Below are 22,790 nucleotides of genomic sequence, written 5' to 3' on the forward strand. Positions count from 1 at the left end.
TAACTTAGGAGTTTAGTAATTAATGCCAGAAGAGTTATCCAGGCCTGGATCAAGATGAAAGGCACAACAAGGCCCTTCCCCACAGCTCTGCCTCTCCTGCGTGCAGCTGTTGTAGTCATGGGAGGCAGAGAGAGTGAGGAAAGTCTAGTCTCCTCCCATCGAATCTTCATGAAAGGAAGACAGGCATGGTGGGAGCTTGGTGAGATGAGGTAGATCCCAGCAGTTGGTCTTCATTCTGCCCAGAAAGATGGGTGGCCAAGAAAAGAAAGGGGAGTGCTAACATGGGCTGATCTAAGCCTAGGATGCAGCTGCCCATTCCCTCAGTCTCTAGGCAGCTGAAGAGGGGCCAATGCCCACTAATTTCTATTTTGCCTTTCAGTCTTGTCAACCAACTCTAGTTGTGAACTGCCTTAGTGAGATCTCTTGATTAACGGAAAAGGACTGTCTGGAAAAAGCTGAGGTTTAAAATGCTCTATAACCACCACTTTCATTCTCACCGCCCTTAAACAGTAACTTGTTCTCATCTTCATGGACTGATGCAAACATAGGTGTATTTTGTCCACTTGAGAGATTTAGATGACACGAACGCTCATTCTTCAGAAACAAGAACTTTTTATTTGGTTCAAAGGAGCACAGGGACATGTGAAGACCAGTTAGTTACAACTCTCTCTTGAGAAGAAGAAGCCACAAGCATTGAAGAAACCAGGGGATAAGACAGAAGGGCCCCAATTTGTTCTCCCAGCCAAAGCCTTAACAAGGAACAGTGATCATCCATGCCCTCCAGTCGTTTTTTCACACTAACTCATACTTTCCTTCCTCGCTGAAATGTGAGTGTCCTGTGCTTACCTCCACACCAATGTGACCACTCACCTGGTCCCAACTGTAAAACCCCTTCATTTGCTGATAGAGGCAAATCAGAGCTAGAAGAAAACCTTAGACAAACGATGCAGCTATCTGCCTCCAGTTTAATTCCCAAACCCCAAACAACCCTTTGTTTTGTGGTCAAGGGAGGGACCAAATTGATTCCAGAGCCCTCATCGAGCTACTTGTGGTTATATAGGCAACATGTGAAGACATATGATTGATAATGTATATACCACTATTTTCGTTCTAGATCGAGTATATCATTTATACAGTTATTAACAAAGTTATTACAAAATCTGCTGAATTTTAAACTAAAAATAATTGTAAGGCACATGTCTTGCACAATTGAACTTAGACAATTCTTGCCTCTAAGTAAAATATTTGTGTGGATTTATACCACAGTTAATGAAATAACTTCTTATTTCTGAAGAGATCTCCTACACATTGTCTGATCCAAAGCAGAGAAACTGAAAGATGAACCATTTCTAGAAAGGAAACTTTTTCCTATGGTAATATATTTATGTTTGTGAATTCAGTTGACCACAGTGATAAATTTCTTTAATTAAAACAGCATGTATTGAAAAATGAAACACCATAAAAATAAATATTAGAACAGTCCATTTTTATCAAACACTTACGTAAAGGTAAAATATATTTGCACACCGTAAATTTCAATACAATTTACATTACAGTAACTAGATTACAACTTATGAAAGGTAAAAGGAACAAAAATAACTGCTTCTGACACACATACTGCCGATGTGTTGACAGCAAGTTTATCCGCATGGCCCATTCCACTTACTTGAAGTTTGGGTGCATCATTTCGCAAAATAAGCATGTCTCACTCCATTATTAGCACAGCGTATTTTGTAAATGAAATAAACATAGAAAACTCATTTTAATATTTGCCTCAAGAGGGAGCTTACAGTTCATCTTGCAGATCCTCTGAGATTTCAAGCCATTCCAAGCTAAGGTTCTGATACCATTCCTTATACAAACCTCTGTTTTCTTTTCTGGAGCCAGTCAATGAGTTTTTACACTTCCATGCCACTTTCTTTTCTCGTGCTTTTTGAAATCCACAGTGTGGATTGGTTTGGGCTAGTTTTTGTCCTTCCTTTACTGAAAAACATAAGAAGAAATAAGTTCAATGTAGGAGATTCCTTATAAAACTCGGCATGTCTTGGTCCAAGTGGAGGTATGCATCTCAGAGCCTTATTGTAAAAGTGTCCTTCTAGAGATTGAAAATGGTGGCAGAGTAAGTGGATGCTGCACAGACATGGTCCCAGGAACAAACTGGTATTACAACTAAAATATAGAAAAACTTCCTGGATAATCAACAGAAAACTCGCAGGAGAGAACCCAGACACCTGGGGACCAAAAGTGGAGAATGCATAGAGACTGGTAGGAGGGGCAGAGGCGTGTAAAGGCTGGCCGGGTGCCCACAGACAACAACTGAAGTCCCAGAGAGTTTTCTCAGCTATGGGGTGGGGAGGGGATGGAGGGGAGTAGTGCCACTGAGAACTCTGGGATCTAATCCCCAGGCTGGGCCCTACAGCAGAGAGCACCAAAACTGAGGAGGGTACCCACATAACATCTGGCTGTGAAAAGCAGTGGGACCCTGTCTGCCAGAGAGTAACAGCTGAAAATTCAGGCACCCTCTTAAAGGGCCAACATACAAAATTCCCTGTGGAGCCACCCACCTTGTGCTCTGGCAGAAGGAGGGTGAAGTGGACTGGAGCTGTGAGAGCAGAAGCCAAGACTGGAGATTTGGGGGATAGAGCCCAGAAGGCAGACACCCCAAGTTTCCTGGGCTGAGTTATTCCCTCACACAGCGGAGAACATCTTTCCCACATAAACATTTGCCTTGCTTGTGGGGGAACACAGTTGACACACCCTATTGGAAAACACCTTGCCCTGAGGCCACTAAGAGATTAAAAGTAACAATTAGCCTCCAGGCATAAGCAACTGCCCCATCCTGTTGAAAAAACTCTGCCATACCTAAAGACAACTGCCTTGGGGGGGGCGGGGCAATTCAAGTTGGAATACTATTAGTTTGTAGGCAGAAGCGGTCTCTGGAGGCTTTGAGTCTTTGCCTGATCTAATTAGTCAGAAACAGCCTTTAACACCTTCCTGCACTCACGATTGAGAGGTGTAGAGGATCACAAACCCAAACAGAGAGCCAAAATGGGAAGACAAAGAAACAATCCCCAAATGAAAGAACTAGAGAATTCTCCAGAAGAGATAAATGAAGCAGAGATAAGAAATTTATCTGAAACAGAGTTCAGAGTAATGATGATAAAAATGCTCAACAGTGTGAAAAAAGATATAGTAACTATGAAAAAAGAACAGTCTGAGTTAAAGAATGATATAACACAAATAAAGAACACATTGGTAGGAATACACAGCAGATTAGGGGAAGCTGAGAATTGAATCAGTGAATTAGAAGACAGAGTTGAAAATATCACTCAATCAGAAAACCAAAAAGAAAAAATAATTAAAAGTGTCCTTCTTCTCTCACCAGCCTACTTTTTCATTCTTACAAAAAATCCTAGATTATTCCAGCATGTGAAGATTGCAAACAGTTCATATGAAATTATGAAAAAAAATAAAATAAAATAGATGGTTCTCTGTTGGATTCATCATAGTTTAGAATTCAGACACACACACACACACACACACACACACACACACAAGTATGTCTGACACAATGCCAACATTTTCATTGTAATCACCATTAAATCTTCATTTTCCTTGGAATATGATTTTTGAAATGTTGCTTTTTGAATATTCCTCCATTAGCATATGCTGCATTGAATACCAAATCATCAAAATAGTGCTTTTCTCCTAAGTATAAGAACCTTTCTATTCTCCTCTTCCCATCAGTTTTTTGGTCCTACAATTAAGACACCTAATCCCTGGAAGTTTAATTATTGTTTCAGTCTCTGAAAACAATGTAGATTCAGGTGCTGATAATTTATGGGTATCTGAGTTTCCCTAGATCTGAGATTGATCTTCACTCTCATCAGATGTAGAGTTCCAGCCCACATTTCCAGCCTGTGCCTCAGGCTGTGCTATCTTCAACTCTCCATAAAATGTCTTAGGCTCCTGCAAAGAGCCTGTTCCTAAGCATACCCACCATCCTATTCCAGACTACTGATCAAGCTCTAGATTCCTTTTGATCTAGTTTCCTGAGAATGAGCCCTCACCTGCACAACTAACCACTTCCTGTTTCTGTGTACCGTGTTCTCTACTTCCTTCCTCCCACAGACCCTCCCAACAGCACCCTCTCCAATCACCACAGGTCTGCCTTCTACCCATCCTTTCACTCTCTCTACCTGACCTTGCAGAACTCCTTAAGGGGGAAAAAAAAAGGAATTCTTCCTAAACAAGCCTGAGCAATATATTTTTATAATATTACTTAAATGACTTCAACTTAACTGTGAATTTGTTAGTAATAAAATAGTATGTTCCATATATATGTTTTGGAGATTTGCATCTAAATAAGTAAGATCAACACATCTTTATCTATGAAGTCATCTAGAAAGGAAAATAAATCAAGCAAAGTTGATGAAAAACATGAAATATTTTTTAATGGTGAAAAAGGTGATGTGATTATTACTGTAGTTTTTTAATATATTTTATTGATTTTTTACAGAGAGGAAAGGAGAGGGATAGAGTTAAAAACATCAATGAGAGAGAAACATTGATCAGCTGCCTCCTGCACACCTCCTACTGGGGTTGTGCCCACAATCAACGTACATGCCCTTGACCAGAATCGAATCTAGGACCTTTCAGTCCGCAGGCTGATGCTCTATCCACTGAGCCAAACCAGTTAGGGCTATTACTGTAGTTTTTGTATAGCATTCGTATTGTATTTAAGAGTTACTACTAGTTAAGGAAACAAGAGTTATTATTTTGAACATGACATGGAATGATAGAAACCATCATGTGTACCAGGTTGGAATTTAAATTTTCTGCAAGGCACTCAGATGATAATGGAGTTGAGTCCTTGATGAAGTTTCTCCTTGCTTTCCTGGAAGAAAGGAAAAGGGGAGCATCTAAGAACGAATGAATTGACCACTACAGCTAATTCCGGCACCTAGAGGTACTCTATTTTGGTTTATTTTTTTCACTCTGAGAATTTCAAACAATGAAAACTCCACAGATCTTCAAGATGGGAAAACCTGGAAGACTTTTGAATGAATAGAATCTCTAAGTAACACGCACTATTTGGAAGAAGGCAAAAAACTTTAGAGAAAACTCAGTTATTGGAACTTTAGAAATATTTATCTTAGAAGTGAGAAGATCTGCACAATATTTTTCAAGTTATTTTTTTTTTCAAGCTGACTTGTTATTTACAGCTCTTCCTTACAGTTTGGCTGGGTTATGGGGGATTTATATCCAATCCTCCCTCTACATCACTGCTTTCCATAATGATAAATCATCTTTCCACAGTCTTAGGAATTAAGGGAAGAAGCTAGATATGACTACTGTCTTTATTCTGTACAAGATATTGAAAAACCATTTAAGACCAGAAATTGAACCGTGACCTCCTGGTTCATAGATTGATGCTCAACTACTGAGCCATACTGGCCTGGTTATTTATTATTATTATTCAAAATGTCTTACTTAAAATGCCAGTAAATCATAGGTTGGATCCTTTTTTAAATTTATGTGAATGTTAGAGTTTACATCTATTTAACGTTTCTCTGGGACTTTTTTACTTAGTGGATTCTTTAGGGTTTATTTCAGGAAAAGAAGAAAAATTAACATCAAAAGAAAAAAATGATGGGCGAATTCTGATCAATTTCTATTAGAAACACTCTGATATAGATGTCTAGTCCAGCAATTTTCAACCTTTTTCATTTCATGGCACATACAAACTAATTACTAACAGCCAGTAGCACACCAAAAATTATTTTTTGCCAATCTGACAAAAAAATATTTCAAATTTTTATTCATTCACACCAGACAGCTATTGTGTTGACCATTGTCATTTTTTTTTTTACAATCTAAGGGAAAAGAAGTCAGTGCCCCTGACTAAATAGTGTGGTAATGCATATTTTAAAAATTCTTGCAACACACTAGTTGAAAATCGCTGGTCTAGTCTATTCTAACAAACATATTCTTATTTAAATCCAACATCTTTTCCTTTTTCCTTCCATACATATTTATATTTCCTGTATTATTTTAATTGAATTGACAAATTGATATACATGGAAAAACTTTTATCTCTAACTCAAGGGTATGGATAAACAGATATAAAAGAATGCTACTAAGCCCGGCTAGCATGGCTTAGTGGTTGAGCATCAACCTATGAACCAGGTGGTCACAGTTCGATTCCCGGTCAGGCCACATGCCCAGGCTGTGGGCTCGATCCCCAGTGTGGGAAATGCAGGAGGCAGCCGATCAATGATTCTCTCTCATTATTGATGTTTCTATCTCCTTTCCTCTCTGAAATAAAAAATATATATATTCTTAAAAAGAATGCTCCTAAGAATCTGGCTATTAAAATGTGTCATTTTATTTCAAGCTGCCAACCAAAAAGTGACCTATTTTTACCAGTGTGCTTTATTTCCTATACTTAAAAGATCCTTTTGAAATAAAATAGGCTATGACTTGAAATTTTGAAAAAATACTACAAAGTACACCTACCCAAAAATCAAGTCTTTCATTCAACTTGAGGTCAAGATTGAAAGGTTTAGCATTAATGCTTATATTTAATAAACAAGGGACAGTATAGTTGTATATGTTGCAAGCTTGCAAGCATTCAGATCCAGCACATACACTAGCTATGAGCCCCAAGGCAAAGCATGTAACCCACCTAAACCACCATCTTCTCAACTGAAAAACAGAAACTGAAGGGTACCTACTTCATATGGCTTGTGAGGATGGAATGAGATGATACATGAATCCTATGAAAAGGTATATCTTACTAGATTGTATATACTGCATTGGTACTGACAGATACAAAAATCAGAACTTTCTTAAGGCAAATCAAAAATATAATTTTAGGCTAATTTAAAACTTTTCGAGGTACCTTTACATATATGAATTATTTACCTTTTATGCAGCATCTGGAAACAGCAGGTTCCAAAAGCAACCAGTATCAATAAGAGCAGTGGTATTGTTGGTATGACAACATAAATGAGATTGGGAATTATGCCTACAAATGTAAAACAGCCAGTGTAAAAAGACAGCTGAAGCAGAATTCTAACACCAAAGTTATATAAAAAGTTTTCCCAGAATTTAAGGTAAAATAAAACTATTATCAATAAATAGATTCTCAACAAGGTTCTTCCCTAAGTACGAAATAGCCGAATGATATAATATATTCATGTTTGTTAAAACTCAAAAACAAAATCATACTGCATTGGTTGTCATGCTCCTATTCAGTGTCCATATTTCCAAAAGTATTATTAAATCTGCTATTCAGATAGGGCTAGTTTTCATAATGTATTCATGATCTTAGCTATCTCACTTCACTAATCCTTCTTAGTTCTTATTTAGAGATCCAAGCACTGATTATTAAAGAATAACAATCATTATTAAAATAACTGTTCATTTATTGGATACATAATTATCTTAACCAATAAGCTCAGTGCCATGATGATATGCAAGACTCCTTGGCATTACACCAAAATATGTAAATATTAACTGATGATATAGTCATAACCCAGCAACACAAACCTTCAGAGGCATGAAGACTTGCTCTTAATTAAATTCTAAAAATGAATCATTTTTAATCCTGTTCCATCACACTTGATCGTGTTGGGTATTCTCAGTAGAATAAAAAATTGAAGTCCCAGATAGCATGAGTTTATTGAACATTTCATCAATGTCATAGGGGGAAAATATCCCTAATGTAATTATTTACTGATTATCTTTAATTAGGCTTAGATGTTCTGAATGGTTTAAAATCAGGCATCTGAAAAATGAAGCGCACTAAGCTTTCACATCATATTCATACAGGAAAAACAAATTGAAAACAATGCATTTATTTTCTAGCCAATCAAAAGCAGACATCATTATTAATCTAAATAATTCTGGCCAAAGTGGACCAACCAAAGCAAACTATCCATTTAACTACATATCACTTCCTTTGTTAACATGAGACAGTATATTAGTTGAGGTCCAAGGAAGGGGCATTTTGAAGATAATATATTTTCATCAATTCCTGAGCCTCCAACAGGTAACAGGTGACTTCAAGAATTTTAAAAGTTCACAAAATATGTTTTCCCTTTTCCAAATACCATCATGATCCCTCATCTGTGTTAGTAAAGAAAAAGAGACAGTATTCCCCACTCTTTCATGGATTTTGGATGGCCTGTGGAAAGATTTTGAGACTTTGGGTCTTTGGCTCAATCCTCAAAAAGCAGCTAGGATAAGTCACCGTTCCTGTCCAATTGGCATAGGGCCAGGCTAAAACGATTTCTAACTAACATGCCATCTGCACTGGGATTTCATTGTTTCTTGTGCAGACAGTGGTATGTTGGAGGCAGCTGGGTTGCGAGATCATTGCTTGCATTCTTCCCACCTTGCTGTTGGGTGATGTCACTTTGGTAGCTTGAAAACAGCCAGGGAGTATTTACATCAGAAAATCCCAAAGTCTACAAATCAGTTGTTTTGTTTTGTTTTTCTTTTAATATTTATTGTTGAAAATATTACATATGCCCCCCTTTTTCCCCCATTGACCTCTTCTAGCCCAGCCCCAGGCTTTCATCACCCTACTGTCTGTGTCCATGGATTATGCATGCATGCACACAAGTTCTTTGGTTGATCTCTTTTTATTTTATACCCACCTCACCCTGGCCAATCCTTAAACATTCACCAGCACAACACTGTTGGCAGGCCACTGCATGTGCAAATTTACATCATAATTCCTATACGTTTTTGGGGAAGTTCCTTGTAGGTTCAGATTGTAATGGGGGTTACTTAGTTTGGTGCTGGCTACATAACCAATCAGAAGAAAACAAAATAGGTTCTTGTATGCAAAAACTAGCTTAGCACCAGTTGTTCTAACCTAGTTCAAAAGTAAATGTCCATAGGCCCATATTTAGTGCACCATTTCACCAAGCAACAAGAAAAGTTGGGGCCAACTAGAAGCAGAGTTTAAACAAACAGTTTCTGTTCTCCATAGAGGATTTAAAGACACAAGAACGAATTACCTGCTTCAGTAACAACCACATTTTGATGGGTGTCTTCTGGTTGATTTGTAAAGTAAGTCTTCTCTCCAGGAGTTGTTGGCTTGATCTCTTTAGATAATAAGTACAGACATCATATGATCATATGTAGTGATCAACACGAGAAATACAAATAGATGAAAATAAAAGTTTATTATAAAACCATATAAACATCAGTTTTGACTTCTGAACAACTTACAGCTAAGAATTATATTTTGAATTCCAAATTTACTTGAAATTATCTAACTAGAAAGTCAACATTTAATTATCTTTAAATCAAGCATCCACTTGGTGAATCCTTGCAACCATAACCACATTAGCAATCAACAGCATGTCTACAGACAGTAATATCAAAGCAGGCACGAAGCCAGGCAAAGATAACCAAGAAGCAGTGACCATGAGACTGTGATCCACTAACTGCAATTCAACAGCAAGCAAAGATGATTTTGGTACTAATATCAGTGTAATATTTAGGTTCCTCCTCACAATAATAGTCAGCAGGAGATTCCATATGGATTGCATTTGGAATTGATGACTCAAATAATGTTCTAAGCACATTCCTATCCTATACAAATAATGCCATTCTTAGATATTATTTCTAATAGTGTCTACCTCTTTTTAAAATATGCTAATAAACTAAGGCTTGTGAGTTATTTCTTTCCCTGGTTCTATGAGATGAGATCTCCTCAATTCCATGCCCTTAAAAGATACTGAAAATCTTACCAGGACCTGGTACTGCTCTATCATGTAATTTTTTCTAGGTCTTATTTGTTAAACTAATAGTTCAGTGACTATATTAAATTATTAAGAAAATTCCCTGTAAATTTATTTTCATTTGTTCCAAAAATATAATTTCGTATTTATTTTTGTCAAGTGACGGAAAGAAAAGCTCATATGCAGCATCTTATATTCATTTCAGAATAGTAAATCATTTCAATGTAATGATTACTACTCTGATTGACCACATAGTCTCTATTCATTGGGAGTTTAATCATATACCATCCTGTAATAATATTTACTATCCTTATGTACATATTTCACCCTGACCCTTGAATAGGCTCCACTAGGTTTCAGATACAGTCCTATCCTACACTCATTCTTCTGCAGAATTCAGTTAGGCACTCTATGCCTATCTCAACTGGTATTTGCTGAACAAATAATACAGATATTATGTAATTGCTTAACACAGAACTCATTTTAACACAGAAAATTATCTATTAAATAATTTCAATAAATTTTAATTTAATGCAGTTGCTGATTAAATGACATTTTAGAAACATAATTCCATACATGTTATTTTTAATGTCTAAGAACAAGAGTATATAGTGCAATTTAGTAAATGCAAAAATTAGATTCAGACATATCTCCATAAAAATGCATTGGGTAACATTGGTAGACCTATAGAATAGATATGCAGCTCTTTGGACAATAACAAAAATGATGGCGAAGAGAATAGGCAAACTCAGAAGTAAATTATTCACTTTAAATATGATTAGTCATGCTTAGATGGTATGTTGGAGCAGAAAGAGAAGACTAAGTCCAAATTAAACAGTAGTTCTGGTATAGTTAGAGAAATAATTATAGTTCAAAATGATTTGTGTTATAATTTGTAAATTTTAAGTAGGCCCACTGCTTAATCCTCCAAGTCCCTCACCACTAGAAAGCTAACCATAAGTTCACAAAGTATAAATATTTGAAGATTTAGGTAGAATATAGGAGATAAAGAAAAAAATAATTTTATGTCTATAATGCTCTTCATGAGTAATATAAACCTAGATTATCTAATACAAAACAAGTCAAGAAGATTCTGAGATTATAGTGTTCTGAATAATGTAACTATGAAGGCCAAAATAAACAAATAAAATAAAATAAACAAATACACTTAGGTCAAAGTTTTCATCTAAAAGCTCAGAGAAGCCCTGACCGGTTTGGCTCAGTGGATAGAGCGTTGGCCTGTGGACTGAGGGGTCCCAGGTTCGATTCCGGTCAAGGGCATGCACATTGATTGCGGGCACATCCCCAGTGGGAGGTGTGCAGGGGGCAGCTGATCGATGTTTCTCTCTCATTGATGTTTCTAACTCTCTATCCCTCTCCCTTCCTCTCTGTAAAAAATCAATAAAAATATACAAAATAAAAAAATAAAAGCTCAGAGAAGAAGACAATATTGTATTAAGAAGATTCTATAATATAATCTGTTTAAGAGTTTTGAGTACATACAGTTGCAAATAGAAACTACCAGAGAATTTCAACTTTATATTTTTAAGAAAAAAAGAAGAAGATAAAAACCATAAAAGTGTAACAGATAAAAACCATAAAAGTGTAACAGATTTAGCTTTGTAAAGGCTTCTAAAAGGGTAATGATGAATTTAGCAACCTACGGGCTGCTAAAGAATAAACTCACCAGGGAAAGAAAGTTGGCTAATACACTCAAGAGCAGGATAAACATGACAGAGGAGTAAATCTAATTCAACTAATCCCTTGTGCTTCATGGTCTTATGAGAAAAAGGAATCATGTAATTTCAAGAGAATAATGGAAATAGCAGCACTTGATTATGATTGCCTTCCATGAGTACATGAGGTCAAGTGGACAGAAGAGTTAAAATGTATTTCCAAACACTGAGGAGACAAATAGCAGCAAAAGAAATCCCAAAGCCTAAGAATCTAATTTGACTTCCTTAAATTATTTTTTAAAACGAGTTTATACAGTTTTGATTAATCTCTCTTTTGGTCAAATATCAATTCAGTTGAGCTGTCTTATTCAAAGTAATTCAAATTACTATTTCCATAGGAAACTACACTGTGGTAGCTTAGGTCAATGTAATCTTCTCATTAGCTGCATAGGGCAACGAATTAGAGACTTGAAGCAAAAGCTGATTAAGGAGGCATATTTCAAAGAATGAGGATCACAGCAAGAACATGGCACACGTCCCTACTTTTTTTCATGATTGTTGGTTCAATGAGCTATGACCAATTTGATATTCACTGAAAAGCATGTGTCAAGAATCATGCCATGAAATCATAAGGTAATGTTCCTTTGATCCCTTAAATTTCCCAGATGATCACCCAAAGAACTGTTGCTCAGATGTGTAAATCTATAGGTGCTTTGGTGACATACCTCCTTCACACACACCATACTAAATATTTAAAACTAGAGGCCCGGTGCATGAATTCGTGCACGGATGGGGTGCCTTGGCCTGGCTGGTGATCAGGGCCCATCAAGGCTGCGGGAGGTTGGCCAGCCGGGGGGAGGGCCCGTGGGAGGTTAGCTGGCCAGAGGGAGGGGTTGTGGGAGGTTGGCTGGCCACGAAGGTTGGCTATAGGAGTGCACTAACCACCAGGAGGCAGCTCTTACATTGAGTATCTGCCCCCTGATGGTCAGTGCATGTCATAGTGACCGGGCGTTCGGTTGTTCGGTAATTTCGTCACTTAGGCTTTTATATATAGAGATATTTTAAAATAGATGTTTACTTTTCAAACACAATTTGACTTTAATATTGGAAATGATTATTTCCTCTTAAAGACACCTTCCCAGATATTCCTAGGTACTCCCTAGTTCTATTTCTAGTGACTGCAGTTTCTATTTCTAGTGACGCTAGTTTCTATAGTCTCTAGGTACTCTGGTCCTAACTCTGTGGCAGCTTGTCCTGTGGCCCACAGTGTGCTGCATTACACTGCATGACAGGGCAAGCTGCAGAGTACAGTGATGTTTCACAGCAGAAAAACAAAAAGAGCCAAAGGTAGCAAAGCTTACAGATAAGACAATACAAGCAGATAGGCACAACATCTGTTAATGTCAGTTTACACTACATCCTACCTGGTTCATACTTGCAGATGTAATTGTGCTTCATGTTGCACCTGTCGTCATTCCACTGGTAAAGGTAGGGGCCTCCAAGGCCAGGATTGGCCGTAGGTTGATGATACATCACAACGCACTTTTCACTTCCACAGGAAGGTTCATCCGCATACCAGTTTCTGGAAATAAAGGGTGCAGCAAAAGTAGGATTACAATTGTTTGTGCAGAAAAATAATGCAGTAATTAATAAATAACAATGCAGTAATTAATAAATAACAATAATGCAATGATTAATAATAATACAATGACTAATAAAACAACACAATGATTAATAAATAGTAACACCAGAACTGTGTTCAACATACTGAAAACCTACTCTTGTCCTGCTCTGTATAGAGCAACAGGAACACTTCTAAGTGGTGTCACCTGTTCTATTCTGACATCCTACAGGGAAGAGAAATCTCCCTCAGGAGCCGACTCACCGGTACTGGGAGCCGCTGCCATCGGACCAGCGGTAGAGGTCTGGGCAGGCACCAGACGCTTGTCCCTCGCCACTCCTCCAGAGGCCTATCCAGAAATCGCCATCAGAAATCCCTGTGCCTGGTTTTGTCAGGTTTTGCAACATGCTTTCTATCAACTTCTGTTCTGCTGCGTTCTCCAGGCTGAGCAGGGCTCCCCCCTCACTCTCACAAGCCAGGCGCGCCTCCTGGAAGCTCACTCGGCTGGACAGTTCCTGGAAATAGGCCAGTTTGTAGCAGGGGTGCTGGTAGTCGGCAAAACACACCTTTTGGCCTGAAAAGCAAGCAAGCAAACAAACGAACGAACATCAATGACTTAAACACATAGGCAACAAAACAAAAAGTTTGATTTAAAAAACACTCTCAAAATTGAGTTTCACATACACCTACATATTAAGCAGAATGAATTTTCCTGATGTCATAACTGAATAGGCATGATCATATCGGGTCATAATGAAGCCATAGTGTATGGGACTTAGCTAACTCTACCAGCAATGGAATATTTTATTTACACCCTCCCGCGTTTTACCCCCAAACATGTAAGCAAGATGATACAAACTGTCTCCAATGGTCAAGCTGTTTTATTTCTCATTATCTTCTTTAGTTCACCTCTCACCTCTGGTTGTCAACTTCACAAACTGCCAGGAACCCCTCTCCGTCCCTGTTCCTTCTCTCCAACCTGCTGCCCATGACCTGCTTAGTCTTTGTCTGATTTCAGCTTAGGTTTAGCCTTGGCAAATAGACTATCATACTATTTTATGTAAAATTAAGTGAAATGACTTTATGCTAAGAAATTAAGCACAAAGTTTTACTGCTTTCTTATGGTTCATCTGCATGAACATTATTTCTCTTGAGATTGAAGGCTTTTTTCACTGTGTATTTAATTTTGTAGCTGAGCCAGATATGGTGGCTGGAGGTGTTATTGTACTTAAACACTGGGAACAAAATAAAGCATCCCAGATTTACACTCTTAATTACAGTGTATCACACCTAGCCAGTGCTGGTAGCACATCCCTTCTCCCCGAGTAAGCAACTGATCACCTCTGATGACACGCAGAGGCAGGAGGGAGCGGAAATCAGCACAAGGCCATTCACCTCACAACAGTGTTTGAGTGACACGCATCCAATAACTTGACACAAGCAGAGAGCAGCCAACTAATAAAATGGCAGCCAGTTGTCCTCTGTCTCATTAACCCTGATCTGGGCCCAGGAGCAACACATTGAATCATATGAACAAATTAGCAGACTGCCCCAACTAATTGTTAATGAAAAATAGCAGGCAGGTATGAATGCCCTCGGGAAACTGGAATTAAAGAGACTTCAAATGGACAAATCCATCAGAAACATTCCTTGAGAGATGATTATGGAAGTCCCAATGATTGATTCTAGCACAATTGTTATTTTAAAAATGATTATGGAAGTCCCAATGATTGATTCTAGCACAATTGTTATTTTAAAAAAAAATTTCTCCTAGTCTATTATTAGGTTTTGAGATGACTTCATTATTAAAAAGTGTTTCTGGTAATATTTTAACAATGCCATGAAGCCTAGTGATTTTCATGTCTATATTTTTAAATCAAGCTCTGTTTCCATTTTCATCTTCTGCATCCTTTACATACTTCTAAGTTTCAAAATATCTCTCAACTGCATTCCCTTGAGGTTTCAATTTGTTTAGTTTTTCATTCTGAGAAATCTCAGTCTTTGGATTTGATTCCAGTACTTTTAAAATATTAACCTTGTCCAACAAGATTGTTTTTGCAAGATGTCAAAACGCCAAATTAAAAAAAAATTGATTAGCCAGAAGTTTTAATAAGTAAAAGTTATTTGTTTAACAAATATATACACATTCAGAGGATTCATATGTATGATTTGTATGCCAAGAGTCTCTGCTCATTATCTTCCCTATATTAAAAATATATGCAGCACATATTTATTATTTATGATGAGGGTACAAAAATGATAAGACTAAACTTATTTATAAAATGAAGATAGTGCTTCTAATTAAATGCATGACAGCTTTTGGTGTCATGAGAAAATTCCTAATGCCACTCTTAGCTATTAGCCAAGTATAAATGTCAGTCTGTAGAGAAATAATAATAATAAGAGAAAATCCATAGGCAGGGGTTATATTTAAAATAATTAACAACTAATACTGCCCGGGTCCTGGATGATAGCCAATCTGATGCTCGCTGTGGCTGCGGCTGTGGCTGATGGAGTGGTCCAGGAGTCCTGGGCCAGGGGGTGGAGACTGTGTGGCTGCATTGCAGGGGATCTCTCTGAGAATCGGGACAGTGGCCAATTACCAACTACAGATAGACATTGACTCCAAAGTGTATTGATTGAATATCAACTATGTCCACAGATTTTGCACTGAAAAGTCACTAGCAGTTGAGATCTAGCATGGCAGTTTCCAGGAAATTATGGAAACATTGCAGTTTTTTAATGCTATACATATATCATAGTCAGTTAAAGCTGACGCTGTAAATTTCTTTACATCCAATTGTACTTCACTACTGATTTCCACCTTCTCAGGCAAACTTAGTCCATGTTGCAGCAAAAGAAGTAGCTATTGAACTGCTCACTGTCATTTCAGCTGACCACATTGCCCTGTAATCGCAGTGGAACTCCAACAGCTGGGAAACAGATGTTGCCCTGATTCCCAGAAAAGTCCCATTAATACGGATCTGCAGGAAGCAACTTTTCCCACTTCTGTAAAGGCTAATATTCCTAGAGAACCATTATGGTTCCCTCCCTTCTCATTCTGTGAGATCACAGAGAGAATTTCCTTTTCTCGTACTTCTAAATGTTATATTCAGATAAAATCTTCCACCCACCGCTTTGAAATACAGGAGTTCTAATCTTCCATCTATTCCATCTACTTCATCTAACCTTCTATCGACTAGTCTACTACCCATAACATATTCAGGTAAATATTCAGATAACAGTGTAACAGCTTTTGCTACATGAAGGCTAACTTGATACTATCTAACAATAATTTACTAAATGTTACTTAGCATCTGTAGTGAGAAATATCCTTTGCCTGTTGGCTTATTTACAAGAGGGAGAAAAGACCTTCTACCTAGGAGCCTACACCTATTGGTTTCTCACACACACACACCTACATATGTACCCAGGAACTTTTATTTAGAGATCATTCTCAGGATTGCCTATTAAAATCAGGATTGCCTATTAAAATAAACATTCCTATCAATATCAGAGCCAAGACTATGCTACTACTTCCATGAATAGTCATTAAAATTCCTGTAGAGCTAAACATTGGCAGAGTTTTCAATGCTTTTGGCAATAATGTAAAAGTGGGGCCAAACTCATAAATGCATTGCACTTTACTTTTTTCTTCCTGAATAGAAAGGGATCTTGGTGCTATTTGCTTATATGTATTAACTTTCTGACAGGTGAGTCGTCAGTGTGCTAGGAAAGTAATAACATTTTCCTTAGACCTCATACTATAATCATATATTATCGATATTAACTCAATATCGAATTTATATCCCATTATTCAGTAAAATGTACAAGACATTTTATGAATTCCTATTGTTCAGTTATGGCCTACCTTAGGTGGCCCAGAAAAAGTTGTACAAAAGAGGATTTACATGATAAACCCAAATCAGAGACTGACTGGATTTCAAACATTTTATCAGAATTGCACGAAAGAATTTGTTTTTCATCATTCTTTCTTACTCCCCTCAAAATCACACTAAGTATGCTGATACTACATTATACAGTGTCACGTGACCTCTGATGGCAATGCTGACACTTTCAAACTAGAAAGAAAGGGAAAGCTATGGATTCCATGTTCTGCTTTCAGGGTTCAATATTACACCAACTTCTTAAGAATTTTCCTTATAAAAATGTTTTGTAATAATAAACTTCATTTTTGCAGCAGAGATTGTATGATGCAATGAGCTGCATAGTGCACTATTAAGATGTGCTGGAATCCATTTCCTACATTGGTAAACAAAACAAAACAGCAGTCTTGGGTCATTTGTTGAATGGTGGTGCAGCTGCAAGCCCTACCTCTCCAGCTAGGAAATACCACACGCTTCCTGACAAGAAAATGAGATTCCTTTTTTAATTAAAAAAATTCTAATATTTAAAATCAAGATCTAAATAACAAATGGTAAACCATTTGTGTGACTCAAGATTGCAAGCATTCAACCAATCAGAACTGGCTTGGAATCCCAGAGTTCTACTTGAACTGTGGGGACATTGAGGACATTAATGTTTTCTTTCCTAAAAAGTAAGAGTGGCCCTGGCTGGTTTGGCTCAGTGGATAGAGCGTCGGCCAGCATAGTGAAGGGTCCTGGGTTCGATTCCAGACAAGGGCACATGCCTGGGTTGCGTGCTCGATCCCCAGCAGGGGGCAGCTAATCAATGATACTCTCTCATCATTGATGTTTCTATCTCTCTCTCCCTCTCTCTTCCTCTCTGAAATCAATAAAAAAATATATTTTAAAAAAAGTGAGAGTGGTTATGAGTTTTAAAGAAATGAGAATCATAATAGTAGCCTGACATTTATCAAGAGCTTAATATGCAGGACCTCAAAGTTAGCACAATCCATGCCTTTGGGTAAATTAGGAAAATATCTCTCCTGGTGATATAGGCTGTTCAGCTAGAAAAAAATAATAATAATGTGTTTTCTCGTAGGTGGCCTCAGCTCCAAGCACAGGGCTGGCCACGCGGGGTCCGTCTCACAGCTCCTTGAAAGTCAAGTAATTTTCCCAAATTCACACAGCTCCCAAGTGGTGAACTCAGGGCTGTGAACCAGGGAGCCAGGCTCCACAGTTCATGCATTTACCCCAGAGGTGTCTCAAATAGATCTTTTTTCTTAAGGTGAAAGATTTCATAGATAAAGGGATTGATGAATATATTCATTATTTGTGTTTTCCACGTTATAATTATTAGTATTGATCCATTATTGATTACTGGATATATGCAAGGGGTTGTGCCTTGAGAGTTTGCTTCTACGCAGACTGTGGATTTTCTCTTACTGAACATTTAGCCACACGATTAATACTGGAACATCGATCTAGTATTTTCAGACCATATATGTCTTTAATGATTGTTTTATTGAGCCTCCTTTTCCCCCAAATAAAACAAACAAGACCCAAGCTGACCGCCCCCGCCCCCAATTACAAGGAGGATAACTAGAATCAAGTTGTTAGGCCATGTTATATCATCCCTAATGTGTGAAAGAAACAGTCTCTCCTGGCAGTGTATGCATCCAGCCACCTAGCACAGAGCACCGTTACAAAAAGTAAAAATGGTTAGTGAGGACATCAGCTGGATTTCCGCTTGTACCCCTTTATTAAACAACAGTGCCTCTTTTCTTGTGTTAATGGAATAGATATTGCCATCTCCAGGAAAAAGTGTTCTAAAAACAAAGCCATAAAATGCTGAAAAACAGCAGTTAGGGATTAATGGCTATGATGAATGTGCAGTTTATTAAATGACTAGCAATAAGATTAATTTGTTCCTTTCTTGCCCAAGAGATGCTTAAAGTAATTGCATCTTTGAAAACTGCACCGTCATCACTTTATGCTTTTGATGATGTCATGGAATACTACCAGAGGCTGGGATAACAGTTCTTTGTATCTCCTTTGCTATTATGTTAATCTGTTGGCTACTGATCATCAGCATGATTTTGCAGTATTCTGTGGCTTCTGTGTGACAAAAAGAGAGGTCTCTAAACCATCCAATCTTCTAAATAAAATATTTGCCAATTTTAATAAGTTCCAACTAATACATATTAAAATGTCCTGCAGAAATTTGGAGGCTCCATGAAACATACTCAATGCCAGTTTGCAGCCCAAACAGGTTGGGGATCACTGCTGTGTGCACTAATAAAAAAAAAAAAAGAGGGAGAGAGTAAAAGAAAAAAAAGAAATGTTACTTCAAAACACTTCATATGTTTAAAAATACCCACATGCTCTTCAAATACATCTTCCCATCTTTGAAACCGGAATTTTGAACTCTTCTTTTTCATGTGTATCTCTATCCCCATAAGTCAACTCCTCTTACCTTTGTCCTAAGGATTCCATTACCTACCAGTCACTTGACAAAATTAAATGGCTGCAGCCTCCGGAGGTACTCTCTACACATCTGTGTTCAGCAACAAACCGGTACAGGTCTAAGACCCTAAAAGTAGTTCCCAACTTAGAGCCATACATTCACTACGTACTATCTGATTGTTATCCTCATGATTGGATATTTGTATTGCTTTTCCATGCATCAAAATAAGCATGGCGTCTGACCTGTAAAAATACTTTTCTACTACTGCTAGATGCTATCTATGAACTCTTATAGGGAAGATTATGATGATGAAGCTGTTTGAAATGCTTTAAAAAATATTTTCACTTCCTTTAAAAATAATGCTCTCAACTTTTAAAAGGATGATGTATTTTAAAGTACTGGAAAGTATCTTATAATGGAATATTTTAAAGTGCTAAAATGAGAATTTCTATGCAGGATTATTTTATGAGTTTCTGTCATTTGTCTGGGGTGATTATGGTGGTATACTACATGGACATTATAAATAGCTGTATTGATATTTAATAAATAGAAAATGTATTTAACATATTGTAAGTATATTCCTACTGATGGTCCCAAGGAACTTGCTGCAGTCAACAGACACTTGCGGATTTTGGTAGATGGTCCCTAGTGGCATTAAAAAGTTGATGCACCACTCAAAACTCAACACTGACCAGGCAGACATTAGAACTACTACTCCAAAATGTCCAGATTTAAACTGTTCTGTCCTCGTGCCATTTTGTCTGAAATATATATTTTTAAAAGATTGTCTTCAAAGCATAAAATCGCAAATCAATTTATAATGCTTAAATGTCAATGTGAACTTGTACGGCCAAAGACAATTCAATTACTCATAAGAAAAACTTAATTGTTTTAATACCAAGCAAACATCATCATTTATACTAAATCAAATAGATCATGTTCAGTTAATTAGAAATTTTCCAGATGTCACCTGCAAGATGCCTATAAATAACAGAAAAAACACAGCAAGAGGTTTACAATAATTTATGCAATAACATTGCAGAATAAATTTTCACTAACAATTTTCAAGTTCTAATTTTAATCATATATCTTTTTCCCTCCCTCGCAAAGTTTAAGACATGCAAACAAGAATACACCAAAAAGATACTATTTAATTCAAAGAAGTGTTTCTATGTGTTTACAAAACACCTTATGCTCAATGCCTGGTCTTCGCTGTTCATTCATTTGCAAGCATAATTCTGATAAATAGGAAGGCAGTTAGATATGTGTAATTCAGGTGAGTCCAAATAGTAAACTTTTTCCTCAAAGTTAAATTAGGGGGGAATGAGCCAATGGAATGGCTTCTATCACATCCTTTTTGATACTGTAGCGTTTTCCTTTTAAAAATGTTGAGCCAGATTCTCTTCAAAAAAAAAAAAGCAAGCAGCTATAGTATTTCCAAATGACACTTCACAATGTATTTAATTCCAGTGTCTCCAGGTGCCAAAAAGGTAGTCGAGAGTGAAAGACAACCAGACATTCAAGAATTGTATCCTGAAGATGTAGGACATCACATATCGCTGAGGGGAAGATCAGTAACAATTAAGCTTAAGATGCCAATTTCTAAAGGTCTGGCTTCGCTGCTGATGAAGTTGCCGTCATCTGTCATCTCTCTCTACCTCCATGGCACCTGTTCTAAGATGCACAGACTGTGAAAAGGAATCTGTGCTTTTCACATGAAAAAAAACCTCCCGGCACTTAAAACACATGCCCACATACAGTCAACAAACATTCGTTGCAACCCTTTCATTAGCATCACAGGAGATTTCAGTAAAAGGAGTGTCTGAGCTCCATTTTCAGGATGGCCCTGGTCACGCTTCTGAGAATCTTCCTGTTTTTTTAAGAGACCTTCCCCAAAAGTAAGAAAGAGTGAATCAAATGTAAATGGCTCAACAATAGGCGCGTGGAAGTCCAAGGGAAAGAAAAATCGGAGCGAACGCTGGGAGGCTGGCCAATGCTGATGCATTTCCCTTGCACGGACTCCGCCGACAAAATTGGGCACCTACTGGGAGCATGAACCTGCAGCCAGTCGTCGCCATGCATATACCTCAGCCCAACTCGAGCCGACTTCATGTTCTATCAGGTCCCCAACTTGGGACGAGGTGCGCAAAGGCAGGGCAGCAACGCACCATGACCACCCTCTTCTTCCCCCCCCCACCCCCACCCCCCTTCTTTGTCAGCCTCCTGAGAACAAAGGCTGCGTGCCCAGGGGTCCCCTAGGGACTCACGGCGCGCAGATCTGTCGCAGATCCTCCCAGAGGACGCGGGGTGGGGACTGCAGCGGAGCCAGGCCCACAGGGGGAGGCATCCCCGCAGCGGCTCTCCGTCCCCCGGGCTCCGCGGGACCCCACCCCTGCCGCAGGGGCCCAGCCCTGCCCTGCGACCAACTCTCTTTCAAAGAAAGTGGAAATAAATGACTCCCGGAGAAAGCCGCGCTGCTCGCCATGAAGCCCGGCTCCTTTCGCAGCCATGGAACCCAGCACTTGCGACATTTTTAAACTTTTTGCGTGTATTTTGAGGGGCGGAGGAGAGCGCACGGCACAACCCAGCTTCCCACGCCTCCTCCCGGCTCCCAACCCTGCACAGCTTTCCACCCCCCGGGAGACCGTCCACTCTGGGACGGACAGGCTGCCCCGCACCGCCCTCGCCCGCGAGCCCCCGGGTCCCACATCCCTGCTCGTCCGGTTGGCGAGCGGGTGGCCCCAGACTCACCGCTGACCACCCGGCGACAGAAGGCTCCGTGGCCGCAGAGCAGAGCGGCGCCCAGCAGCAGCGAGACCACGCGGCTCATCGCGGCCCGGCGGCGGCGGCGGCAGCAGGTGTTGCACTGAGCGAAGGCGGCCTCAGCCCGGTCTCTAACCCCTGAGCCTCCCTACCTGCCCCCGCGGGCGCTACTCCCGCTGTCCGAGCCCAGCCGCCCGGTCCCCTGCACGCATCGCCTTGGGGCGGACCTGGCGCCGGGCGCGCTGATGTCGCGCGCGGGTGTGCTGGGCTGGAGCGCACGCCTCCGGGGTGCGCCTTGAAGGAGAGGGGACAGAAGTTGGGGGGTTGGGTGTGGGTCCCAGGTTAGGCAGCAGGAGCCCTGGTGAGAGCCCACCGGCCCGCTGCGATCGGCTCCCAGGCCTCGGGGCGAGTGAAGGGCTGAGTCCGTGCGCCCAGGTCGCGGGTCTCAGGGCAGCAGCCGCGCTGCGCTGGAGGCGCTTCTTATATACCCACACCCTGAGCTTCAGGCTCGTCGCTAGTAACGGTTTTTAACTACTTCGTCTCTCCTACAGTGCGGTGCGGAGCATCCCGGCCCCTCCCCTAAAAACACTTTGAAAACAGTCCACTCAGCAGCCCCACCTCCTCCACCCTGCTCTCCCC

The 22,790-nt window shown here is 39.2% G+C and overlaps 1 protein-coding gene across 1 annotated transcript; it reads right to left on the minus strand.

The window, feature by feature from the left end:
* Positions 1-1,469: 1,469 nt before the first annotated feature.
* On the minus strand, positions 1,470-22,256 carry CHODL (chondrolectin). The gene is made up of 6 exons (XM_006097006.3): positions 22,140-22,256; positions 13,323-13,632; positions 12,862-13,019; positions 9,033-9,119; positions 6,928-7,030; positions 1,470-1,983 (listed from the first exon to the last, which is right to left on the minus strand). The coding sequence occupies exons 1-6, from the start codon at positions 22,216-22,218 to the stop codon at positions 1,899-1,901; spliced, it is 822 nt and encodes a 273-aa protein (XP_006097068.1). The 5' UTR covers positions 22,219-22,256; the 3' UTR covers positions 1,470-1,898.
* Positions 22,257-22,790: the final 534 nt, after the last annotated feature.

Source organism: Myotis lucifugus, unplaced genomic scaffold (genome assembly GCF_000147115.1).
Source record: "Myotis lucifugus unplaced genomic scaffold, Myoluc2.0 scaffold_193, whole genome shotgun sequence".
NCBI lineage: Eukaryota > Metazoa > Chordata > Mammalia > Chiroptera > Vespertilionidae > Myotis > Myotis lucifugus.

Coding starts and splice junctions, on each gene's coding strand:
- CHODL (XM_006097006.3), bottom strand. CDS start 22,218: ATGAGCCGCGTGGTCTCGCTGCTGCTGGGCGCCGCTCTGCTCTGCGGC. Junction 13,020..13,322: donor GGCAGCGGCTCCCAGTACCG/GTGAGTCGGCTC, acceptor CTTTATTTCCAG/AAACTGGTATGCGGATGAAC. Junction 9,120..12,861: donor CATCTGCAAGTATGAACCAG/GTAGGATGTAGT, acceptor TATTATCTAAAG/AGATCAAGCCAACAACTCCT.